Source organism: Pristiophorus japonicus, chromosome 3, assembly GCF_044704955.1.
Source record: "Pristiophorus japonicus isolate sPriJap1 chromosome 3, sPriJap1.hap1, whole genome shotgun sequence".
Taxonomy (NCBI): domain Eukaryota; kingdom Metazoa; phylum Chordata; class Chondrichthyes; family Pristiophoridae; genus Pristiophorus; species Pristiophorus japonicus.
Window position 1 is genome coordinate 127,899,888 of NC_091979.1, and position 12,519 is coordinate 127,912,406.

At 43.2% G+C, this 12,519-nt stretch overlaps 1 protein-coding gene across 7 annotated transcripts in view; it reads left to right on the forward strand.

Moving 5' to 3' along the window:
- Nucleotides 1-12,519, forward strand: part of itprid2 (ITPR interacting domain containing 2) — a 208,873-nt gene that overhangs the window by 127,792 nt on the left and 68,562 nt on the right. For 6 of the 7 annotated variants that reach the window (XM_070875806.1, XM_070875805.1, XM_070875810.1 and 3 more), the window contains one exon: nt 2,216-2,272. The exons of the other annotated variant lie outside the window; for it this stretch is intronic. In XM_070875806.1, the coding sequence (XP_070731907.1) occupies nt 2,216-2,272 (57 nt within the window). The remainder of the gene's footprint in view (nt 1-2,215; nt 2,273-12,519) is intronic. 7 annotated transcript variants of the gene reach the window in all.

Genomic DNA, 12,519 nt, shown 5'->3' on the forward strand with positions numbered 1-12,519 from the left:
GGGAAGTTGGCTCAACCGTGGCTATCGAGGGAAATCAGGGATAGTATTAAAGCCAAGGAAGTGGCATACAAATTGGCCAGTAATAGCAGTGAACCCGGGGACTGGAAGAAATGTAGAACTCAGCAGAAGAGGACAAAGGGTTTGATTAGGGCAGGGAAAATAGAGTACAAGAGGAAGCTTGCAGGGAACATTAAGACGGACTGCAAAAGCTTCTATAGATATGTAAAGAGAAAAAGGTTAGTAAAGACAAACGTAGGTCCCTGCAGTCAGAATCAGGGGAAGTCATTAACGGGGAACAAAGAAATGGCAGACCAATTGAACAAGTACTTAGGTTCGGTATTCACTAAGGAGGACACAAACAACCTTCCGGATATAAAAGGGGTCAGAGACTCTAGTAAGAAGGAGGAACTGAGGGAAATCCTTATTAGTCGGGAAATTGTGTTGGGGAAATTGATGGGATTGAAGGCCGATAAATCCCCAAGGCCTGATGGACTGCATCCCAGAGTACTTAAGGAGGTGGCCTTGGAAATAGCGGATGCATTGACAGTCATTTTCCAACATTCCATAGACTCTGGATCAGTTCCTCGGGAGTGGAGGGTAGCCAATGTAACCCCACTTTTTAAAAAAGGAGGGAGAGAGAAAACAGGGAATTATAGACCGGTCAGCCTGACATCGGTAGTAGGTAAAATGATGGAATCAATTATTAAGGATGTCATAGCAGCGCATTTGGAAAGAGGTGACATGATAGGTCCAAGTCAGCATGGATTTGTGAAAGGGAAATCATGCTTGACAAATCTTCTGGAATTTTTTGAGGATGTTTCCAGTGGAGTGGACAATGGAGAACCAGTTGATGTGGTGTATTTGGATTTTCAGAAGGCTTTCGACAAGGTCCCACACAAGAGATTAATGTGCAAAGTTAAAGCACATGGGATTGGGGGTAGTGTGCTGACGTGGATTGAGAACTGGTTGTCAGGCAGGAAGCAAAGAGTAGGAGTAAATGGGTACTTTTCAGAATGGCAGGCAGTGACTAGTGGGATACCGCAAGGTTCTGTACTGGGGCCCCAGCTGTTTACATTGTACATTAATGATTTAGACGACGGGATTAAATGCAGTATCTCCAAATTTGCAGATGACACTAAGTTGGGTGGCAGTGTGAGCTGCGAGGAGGATGCTATGAGGCTGCAGAGTGACTTGTTAGGTGAGTGGGCAAATGCATGGCAGATGAAGTATAATGTGGATAAATGTGAGGTTATCCACTTTGGTTGTAAAAACAGAGAGACAGAGTATTATCTGAATGGTGACAGATTAGGAAAAGGGGAGGTGCAACAAGACCTGGGTGTCATGGTACATCAGTCTTTGAAGGTTGGCATGCAGGTACAGCAGGCGGTTAAGAAAGCAAATGATATGTTGGCCTTCATAGTGAGGCGATTTGAGTACAGGGGCAGGGAGGTGTTACTACAGTTGTACAGGGCCTTGGTGAGGCCACACCTGGAGTATTGTGTACAGTTTTGGTCTCCTAACTTGAGGAAGGACATTCTTGCTATTGAGGGAGTGCAGCGAAGGTTCACCAGACTGATTCCCGGGATGGCGGGACTGACATATCAAGAAAGACTGGATCAACTGGGCTTGTATTCACTGGAGTTCAGAAGAATGAGAGGGGATCTCACTGAAATGTTTAAAATTCTGACTGGTTTAGACAGGTTAGATGCAGGAAGAATGTTCCCAATGTTGGGGAAGTCCAGAACCAGGGGTCACAGTCTAAGGACTGAGATGAGGAGAAACTTCTTCACCCAGAGAGTGGTGAACCTGTGGAATTCTCCACCACAGAAAGTTGTTGAGGCCAATTCACTAAATATATTCAAAAAGGAGTTAGATGAGGTCCTTGCTACGAGGGGGATCAAGGGCTATGGCGAGAAAGCAGGAATGGGGTACTGAAGTTGCATGTTCAGCCATGAACTCATTGAATGGCGGTGCAGGCTCGAAGGGCCGAATGGCCTACTCCTGCACCTATTTTCTATGTTTCTATGTTTTGATTGCTAAAAGGGTGTCCTGTTTATAGATATTGAATAGGCATGATTTTTTTTGCTCTTGTAATTTTATTTTACAGATTCAAAGCTTAAAAAATGTAACTTGCGTAGAAGAATTTTGATATCAATAAAGGCATTTTGAGAAATGAAAGGTTTACACTCACTTAAGCTTGTGACTGTCTCAACAGGTGCAATTACAAGAAATGAATGTAGCTTTGAGGACGACCTGTCGCTGGGTGCAGAAGGTGGGTATGTTTTATGATGGAGGATATGCAATAATATTTTCACCAGGCCTCCCTTGTATTCTGTTAGCCTGTTCATTCTGTCAGTTAACTTTTTTAAAAAGAAGGGTCATTCGTACCTTCTGCCTATTTAGTTGAGAGTTGTTGCTGAATTTGATTGTAGCTCAAACACTGCAGTTCATTAGGTTTCCTTAGCACCTGGGAGTTAACACCTGTCTATGCCATTGCATAAATATTGGAATTTGTAAAATGGTGTAAGATTTCTAAATCTCTGACATTAAATTGACAGCAAGACCAATTATTTTAAAACATTTTAGAAAAACTTTATTAAACACACACACATGCACATCTATCAGAGAAACAGCAGGCCATTTGGCCCTTCGAGCCTACACCGCCATTCAATTTGACGATGGCTGATTATTCAACTTCAGTACCCCTTTCATGCTTTCTCTCCATACCCTCTGATCCCTTTAGCTGTAAGGGCCACATCTAACTCCTTTTTGAATATGTCCAAGGAACTGGATTCAAAAACTTTCTGTGGTAGAGAATTCCACAGGTTCACAACTCTCTGGGTGAAAACATTTCTCCTCATCTCGGTCCTATATTGCTTTACCCCTTATCCCTAGACTGTGTCCCCTGGTTCTGGACTTCCCCAACATCAGGAACATTCTTTCTGCATCTAACCTGTCCAGTTCCGTCAGAATTTTATGTTTCTATGAGACCTCCTCTCATTCTTCTAAATTCCAGTGAGTATAAACCTAGTCGATCCAGTCATTCCTCATATGTCAGTCCTGCCATCCCGGGAATCAGTCTGATGAACCTTTGCTGCACTCAATAGCAAGCACATCCTTCCTCAGATTAGGAGACCAAAACTGCACACAATACTCAAGGTGTGGTCTCACCAAAGCACTGTGCAACTGCAACAAGACATCCTTGCCCCGATACTCAAATCCCCTCGCTATGAAGGCCAGCATGCCATTTGCTTTCTTTACTGCCTGCTGTAACTGCATACTGACCTTCAGTGACTGATGTACCATGACACCCAGGTCTTGTTGCACCTCGCCTTTTACTAATCTGTCACCATTCAGATAATCTGCCTTCCTGTTTTTGCCACCAAAGTGGATAACCTCACATTTATCCAAATTATACTGCATCTACCATGCATTTGTCCATTCACCTAACCTGTCCAAGTCCCCCTGCAGCCTCTTAGCATCCTCCTCACAGCTCGCACTGCCACCCAGCTTAGTGTCATCTGCAAACTTGGAGATATTACATTCAATTCCTTCATCTAAATCATTGATGTATATTGTAAATAGCTGGGGGACCAACACTGAACCCCATGGCACCCCACTAGCCACTTCCTGCCATTCTGAAAAGGAACTGTTTATTCCCACTCTTTGCTTCCTGTCTGCCAACCAGTTCTCTATCCATTATATTATCCCCAAAACCACGTGCCTTAATTTTGCACACTAATCTCTTGTGTGGGACCTTGTCAAAAGCCTTTTGAAAGTCCAAATACACCACATCCACTGGTGTGCTCCCTTATCCACTCTACTAGTTACATCCTCAAAAAATTCCAGAAGATTTGTCAAGCATGATTTCCCTTTCATAAATCCATGCTGACTTGGACCGATCCTGCTTTCCAAATGCGCTGCTATTACATCTTTAATAATTGACTTCAGCATTTTCCCCACCACTGATGTCAGGCTAACCGGTCTATAATTCTGTTTTTTCTCTCTCCTTTTTTAAAAAGTAAGGTTACATTAGCTACCCTCTAATCCATAGGAACTGATCCAGAGTGCATTGAATGTTGGAAAATGACCACCAATGAATCCACTATTTCTAAGGCCACTTCCTTAAGTACTCTGGGATACAGACTATCAGGCCCTTGGGATTTATCGGCCTTCAGTCCCTTCAATTTCCCTAATACCATTTCCTGACTGACAAGGATTTCCCTCAGTTCCCCCTTCTCGCTAGACCCTCGGTCCCCTAGTATTTTCGGAAGGTTATTCATGTCTTCCTTAGTGAAGACAGAACCGAAGTATTTGTTCAATTGGTCTGCCATTTCCTTGTTCTCCCATTATGAATTCACCTGATTCTGACTGCAAGGGACCTACATTAGTCTTCACTAATCTTTTTCTTTTCACACATCTATAGAAGCCTTTGCAGTCAGTTTTTATGTTCCCTGCAAGCTTACTCTCATACTCTATTTTCCCCCTCCTAATTAAACCCTTAGTTCTCCTCTGCTGAATTCTAAATTTCTCCCAGTCCTCAGGTTTGCTGCTTTTTCTGGCCAATTTATATGCCTCTTCCTTGGATTTAACACTATCCCTAATTTCCCTTGTTAGCCATGGTTGAGCCACCTTTCCTGTTTTATTTTTACGCCAGACAGGGATGTACAATTGCTGTAGTTCATCCATGTGATCTTTAAATATCTGCCATTGCCTACCCACCGTCAACCCTTTAAGTATCATTCACCAGTCTATCCTGGCCAATTCACGTCTCATACCATCGAAGTTTCCTTTCTTTAAGTTCAGGACCCTAGTCTCTGAATTAACTGTGTCACTCTCCATCTAAATGAAGAATTCTACCATATTATGGTCACTCTTCCCAAGGGGCCTCACACGACAGATTGCTAATTAATCCTCTCTCGTTAGACAAGACCCAGTCGAGGATGGCCTGCTCTCTAGTTGGTTCTTCGATACATTGGTCTAGAAAACCATCCCTTATACACTCCAGGAACTCCTCCTCCTCAGTATTGCTACCAGTTTGGTTAGCCGAATCAATTTGTAGATTAAAGTCACCCATGATACCTGCTGTACCCTTATTGCACGCGTTCCTAATTTCCTGTTTGATGCCGTCCCCCAACCTTCCTATTACTGTTTGGTGGTCTGTACACAACTCCCATTAACGTTTTCTGCCCTTTGGTGTTTCGCAGCTCTACCCATATAAGTTCTACAACATCCACGCTAACGTCCTTCCTCACTATTGCGTTAATCTCCTCTTTAACCAGTCACGCTAGCCCACCTCCTTTTCCTTCCTGTCTGTCCTTCCTGAATATTGAATACCCCTGGATGTTGAGTTCCCATCCTTGGTTACCCTGGAGCCATGTCTCCGTAAGCCCAATTACATCATATCCGTTAACAGCTATCTGCGCAGTTAATTCTTCCACCTTATTACGAATGCTCCTCACATTGAGACTCCGAGCCTCCTACCTTTTGCTTCTGCCCCCTTTTTACTTCCCTCTGTCTCCCTGCATAGTTTCCCATCCTCTGCCATTTTAGTTTAAACCTTCCCCAACAGCACTAGCAAACACTCCGCCAAGGACATCGGTTCCGGTCCTGCCCAGGTGCAGACTGTTCGGTTTGTACGGTTTGTACTGGTCCCACCTCCCCCAGAACCGGTTCCAATGTCCCAGGAATTTGAATCCCTCCCCCTTGAACCATTCCTCAAGCCATGTATTCATCTGAGCTATCCTGCGATTCCTGCTCTGAGTAGCACATGGCACTGGTAGCAATCCTGAGATTACTACCTTTTGAGGTCCTATTTTTTAATTTATCTCCTATCTTCCTAAATTCAACTTGTAGGACCTCATCCTGTTTTTTTTACATATATCTTTGGTACCTATATACACCACGACAGCTAGCTGTTCACCCTCCCCCTCCAGAATGCGCTGCAGCCGCTCCGAGACATCCTTGACGCTTGCACCAGGGAGGCAACATACCATCCTGGAATCTTGTTTGCGGCCGCAGAAACGCCTATCTATTCCCCTTATAATAGAATCCCCCATCACTATAGCTCTCCCACTCTTTTTCCTGTCCTCCTGTGCAGCAGAGCCACTCCTGGTGACATGGACTTGGCTGCTGCTGCCTTCTCCTGATGAGCCACCTCCCGCAACAGTACCCAAAATGGTGTATCTGTTTTGGAGGGAAGTGACCGCAGGGGATCCATGCACTACTTGCCTTCCCTTGCTCTTCCTGATGGTCACCCATTCCCTATCTGGCTGTGCAACCTTTACCTGCGGTGTGACCAACTCACTAAACGTGCTATTCACGACATCCTCAGCATCGCAGATGCTCCAGAGTGAATCCATCCGCAGCTCTAGTGTCGCAATGCGGTCTGTCAGGAGCTGTAGCAGGATACACTTCCCGCACACGTAATAGTCAGGGACACTGGTAGTGTCCCTGATTTCTCACATAGCACAGGAGGACCATGACACGGGTCTGGGCTCTCCTGCCATGACTGAACCCTTAGGTTAACTTAATTTGTAACAATGCCAAAGGTTTCTTACTGCTAAGAAAAATAAAAGATCAAATTCTCGCCAATCACTTACTCGCTTGGCTGTGACATCCCACTTCGATTTCTTCTTACTTCTTTGTTTACCTTCTGCCCCTGCCCCTGCACCAGCTAGCCTCCTCCGACTCTCTGGCCTTTATAGGCTGCTCGACTGCCCGAACTCCCGCTCCTGTGGCCTCCTCCTCCGACACTCGGGCCTTTATAGGCCGCCTGACTACCCAAACTCCCATTCCTACAGATCTACTTAGTTACAACAGATACAATGATGTTACAATAAAAAAGGTATACTTTACTTCCCTCTGGCAAAGCACAAGCACAAGGCGTTCGTCCTTACTTCTGCTTTGGAGGGAGGTTCCTGTTTTACCATGTGCTAAGGAGAAGAGAGAAGAAGAAGATACCCAGCAGTCTTTTGCTTGAGTTTTTATACCTCTTAAGGCCATAGTTCCTCAGAGAGCCTCAGGATTGGGTCCTTGTTCCAGGGCCATTCCTGATTGACTTCTCCTCATACCTGTGTCTGTCTGGAGGGGTGGTGCCATTCCTTGATTAGGTTAATGGCTTTCCAATTAACATATTTTCTAGTTTGGTGAGTTTCAAAGCTATGCTTCCTTTGTAACTTGAGCTCTGCCCAGCCAGGAGACATGAATTTGGAGAAGATATCCACTTTGTATCTTCAAACTTGTCTTTTTTATAATCTATACTTTTAACATTTTAAATATATATGTATAATATAATATATAATATAATATATATATAAAAAATATAATATATATATATATATATATATATATATATATGTTTATTACTTATATATATTTAGTTTATATATATATAATATATATAAAAATATAAATATTATATATATATTATATAAATATACATGTGTGTGTATATACACAGATTCAATTTTATCATTACTAAACACTTTTATTCTTACAGTTGGAAATGCTCGTCTTTAGCTAGAAGGAAAAGTTCTAGAACTGTCACTGAAATATCATTTGGGCATTTTCTACTTCTTAGCTTAGATAGGTTTGTAGCTTAAAAGAATACCGATCCTTCTTTCCACAGCTATCTTGTGCCATGCTGCATTTAGGGAAATGTTCAATCTATTTTCAAGCCTTTGCCATTGTGAAACCGCTGTTAGGAGATGTGGGAGTGTGACCGCGATGGCTTTTCCTTCAATTTTTGCCATGATTACAGTGAAGATCCATGTGTACACAAGTGAGCTACCATCTCACTTTTAGTACCTTTGTCAGAAATGAGCACTATAAGTCATGTATAAACCAAACTTGGTGCAGATTAAAGCTCGCTTTGCTCTTTTTTGACAGTTCGCCTTAATCCCAACTCTAAATGATCTTCCTTTGGTTCTGAGACATTTCCAATTTACTCATCAGCAATCCTTGAAGTCTGAGTGAAGTTGCCAGCTTAATGTCCATTAGTGACAGATTAGGGTCAGTTTTATACTGTGGGTTTATGCCAACTAAGAAATGGGTTTAATTTAAGGGCCTTGTGCAGAGGGAAGATTTTCATCCCATAAATTTGAGCTGGATTCCAACTCAAGCCCAGGATGAAAGGACATTTATCTGCCTGGAGTATAAAAGTACAAACTGATTTGTCCTACCCATACTTAATTGTTTTCCAAGCTTACTTTTGACAGTCTGGATTTGAATGTGCAGCGGATGGAGTTGTTATCTGGCGAAGTACAGTATGTTCCACAGTATGTTCGTGCTGCCTCAATGCTACAACTGAATTGTTCAAACTACAAAATTATGTTCTTGCTTGGCAAGCAGTTGGCCAATTTTAGTTTGGTACCATGTCCATGTATGCTTTTGTGCCTAAAATATTTCCGTGCTTTGACAAGTTAAGGAAGTCTTGCCAAGAAAAACTGCTACAAGCAGAGCTACAGGAACAAAATCTAAAAAGTGTCCTGTTTGTGTGGCTGTGACATTAAAAGTTACCCACCTCCTGTACGAGATGAAGATCACATTTCAACTACTGATACAAAGCAACTGAGTTTGTAAATGCATAAAAAGTAGTCTGGTTCCATCATTTATGGGAATTAATTTCTGATTACTGTTTATGACAATTATATTTTCCTCTAATCTTGTTTGGTGCACAGAATGGTATCAGTCTTGAACAAAGCTGCTACAACAGGGGATGTTTATTTTGGGGGAAAAAAAAGAGGTTCTGCTGGTTTTCCAAGGTTTTTTTAATGAAGCAGGAGTAAGCTAGTTTACATGACTGAAACTGAGATTTGAACTTGTGACCCTTGGCAATGGGATTTCCATTACTCGAGCAATTTTCGATCAGCGCTAGATATTAGAACAGGCATTACAGAACTGTTTAAGATCTTTAAAGCTCAACATATTCAGTTGTAATGGGTTTAATTTGTAACAATCTTAGTTAAGGCTATTAGCTTATTAATCAAATGTAAAATTATAGCGCGTTGCACTAAGTTGATGCAATTTCCTTTTGACCGAAAAGGGCTGTAATAATAAGATCCGTTGTGAATACTGGATTCTCTGATCGCGCATGTGCCTCAGAGCATTTCTCTTGCCTTTTGTCGGCAGACTGATGAGCACTCTAGTGAGATTAGGTCAATTGTAAACTGACAAACTGGCTTATTGTACATTAAATATATGATTTCAGTGAAATTCATTTTATTTTGCATCACTTCTCATGGGCTATTAGTGGGCTATTCTCCCTTGACAAGCTAGCAATCCCCGTAACTAGCCAACACTACCCTTTCTCTTAAAGGACATGTCTGTTCTTATCTTAGCCTGGATTGACTAAACTCATTGGCTGATTAGAACGCAAGAGCTCTATGCCCCTTCGTCAGAATCCAAAGGGAGAAAGAAAGGGGGAATAAAACAAAGCTTGATCTCTACCTTTCTCCTAGCTGTGCTTGTTGAGGATTGACTCATTACGCTGGAAATAAAAACTGCCACGTCAAATCAGGAACCACTCATGGCATCGACATTGCCTTTTCATCTAAAACACCTTCTTGGCTCTGACAATGAAACCACTCCCAACAGATGCAAATTCCTCTGGAGATGTTAGAATGCACAAACTTAATGTGCATCATTGCTTTTAATGGCGAATCCATTTCTCTTTGGGAGGGTTGATCAAACTCCTAGCTGCCCTTTGTTTTAGTGGCTCCAGGATTTTTGTTAATGTTTCAGAAAAATATGCTGGACCTCGAGGAAATAAGCATTTGTATCCTGAACCTGACTTTATATCTAAACAAATTACAACTTAAAATTAAAAATCCTTTCCAGGCCAACTAGGTAGAAATCTCTAAACATGGTAGTTTATAATGATCAATCCTGCACCTAGCACGGGTCCATCATGCATCAGATGTCTCAATTTTTCTTGCACCCAGTGGATGTCCATCACATACCAAATGACCCACTTTGCCTTGCACCTAGCTCACAACCATTGCATACCAGATGTCACATAAATGCAAAACAATCTTCAAAAAATGCGCAGGTCAGATTACCAGTTAAACATCACAACTGTGGCTCCAGACCCAAGAATACCCACCAACACCACCAAGGGAGATCCATTAGTTGTACTGTATTATATTTTTGCAATCAAATGTACTTTCCTCCGCTCCTCTCCTGAAGATGCTAACTATTGTTGGGACGCAGTTCCACAGCTGCAGCAGCACTTATCAGTATCTCACAATGAGCAGCAACAACTTGCATTTTTATATGACCTGTTAATGTCCCAACACATTTTACAGAGGCATAAGCAAAACAAATGGACACTGAGCTAAGAAAAGAGATATTCGGAGGGGTGACCAGAATCTTATGGGGTATGGTATGGGCAGCAGAGCTTTGGATGAGCTGAGGTTTATGGAGGGGATGAGAGGGCTAGCCAGGCGAGCACTGAAATAAGTAAGTCTGGAGTGACCAATGCATGGATGGTGGTGGAGTTGCATGATGTTGCGAAGGTGGAAGTCGGCAGTATATGTAATGGAGGGGGACATGGGGCCACAAACTCAGCTTGGGGTCAAATGGGATGCTATGGTTGCAAGCAGTCTGGTTCAGTCTGAGAAAATGGCTGGAGAAGAAGATAGAGTTGGTGGCAGAGAGATTTTGTTTATTTCAGGAGCCAAAGACGATAGCTTCCCAATGTTTAGCAGGGGAAATTGCAGCTCATCCAATACTGGATGTCGGACAAGTAGTTTGACAGAACAAAAGCAGTGGATGGGTTGTGGAAAGTGGTGGAGCAATAGAGCTGGATGTCATTGGCTACATGTGGAAACTGACCCCAGGTCTGTGGATGAAGCCACCCAGCAGTTCATGTGAGCTTGATTAGTGAGCGTTCTGTTTGTCCTTTGTAGCTATCGCAACCAAGCTCTAATCTGTTTTCCCCTGTAGTGTGCACACTTCTCAGCATGAGTCACTGGAAAATGATAAAGAGGGAGAATTCTGCTTGCTTGTTTTTTTCTGCCCAGCCAACAGCCTTAAGGCCACGTGTGGCACCACAACTTCTTTCCTGACTAAGATCATCTAAATCCACACAGATTAAAGATTTAACCTGGAATCTTTTGTTCTGTATAGCTTAGTAATATATTGGGTGTTGCCTTTATCCCTTCTGAGTTCAAGGCAGATGGAATGATGTATATTCAGAGATCAGATGGCTGAAATTGCCCCTCCCAATAAGGCCTCTGGCCGCCTGAAAACGGCAGCCACGGGGCGGCATGCAATGGTCGCTGACTCTCTGTGGAGGGGCCGCCATTTTGCAAATTGCCCTTCATCAGGGTCGGAGCCATGTAGGGGACCATTCTGCCCATTTTCCAGCCGCGGCGTGCACGCGCTGACCCCTTACCGACTGGCCACGACCCCTTCCCGAAATTGCCCCGCGGGAAATATCTCTTTTGCAGAATTGCCCCGCAGGAGCGCACCACTTTTTGTGTCGGTGCACTCATTGTTGGTCAGCGGCGCGGGCGTTCTTAAAGGGGACATGGCGCTGCCGGCAACGCCACTTTATTTATTATTGTCGGCCAACTGCCAGGTCGGCCTGACAATTATGCCCCCGGGTTCAGCCCAGCTGCCAGTCGGCAGCCTGTCTTGGGTGCCAGACTGAAACCCTTCCTGGTGGCGCAGTGGACCTAACTTTAAAATATGCAGAGCTTGCAGCAGCTCTCTCCTTTAAGTGAAGGGGAAAGATGTTGTGTTGTGATGCGTCAGCGTGGCGTCCATGTCATGCTGATGAGTGATCGGGGCGGCCGAGCCACTCCAAGGGCACTTCCGCCCCTCAGTCGCAACTAAATTCACCCTGACCGAAAAAAAACTTCCGAGATGGCATCTCGGCCGCAACCCGTGTGACGGAGAAAAATGTCAAAAAATGTAAGGTGCGCCCCGTTTCGGGCAGAGGTGAATTTCTACCTCCAGATGTCTTGCAATATTTTTATTCATGCAACATAATAGATTTAGTATAAATTATATGTTGAATAATTTATTCTTCCTATACCTTCTATTTTTTTGGAAATGGGAAGAAAATGGCTTCATAGATTTACATATAATATACAGCACAGAAACAGACCATTTGGGCCAACTCGTCCATTTATGCTCCACTCAAGCCTCCTCCCATCCTTCCTTATCTAAATCAATCAGATTAACCCTCTATTCCCTTCTCCCTCAAATGCTTATCTAGCGTCCCTTTAAATGTATCGATACTATTCGCATCGACTACTCCCTGTGGTAGTGAGTTCCACATTCTCAACACTCTGGGTAAAGAAGTTTCTTCTGAGTTCCCCATTTGATTTCTTGGGGGCTATCTTATATTGATGGACTATAGTTTTGCTCATCCCCACAAGTGGAAACACTGTGTCTACTCTTTTTCATAATTTTAAAGACTTCTATTAGGTCATTCCTCAGCCTTCTCTTTTCAAGAGGTAAGAGACCTAGCCTGTTCATCCTTTCCTGATGGGGATAACCTCACATTTC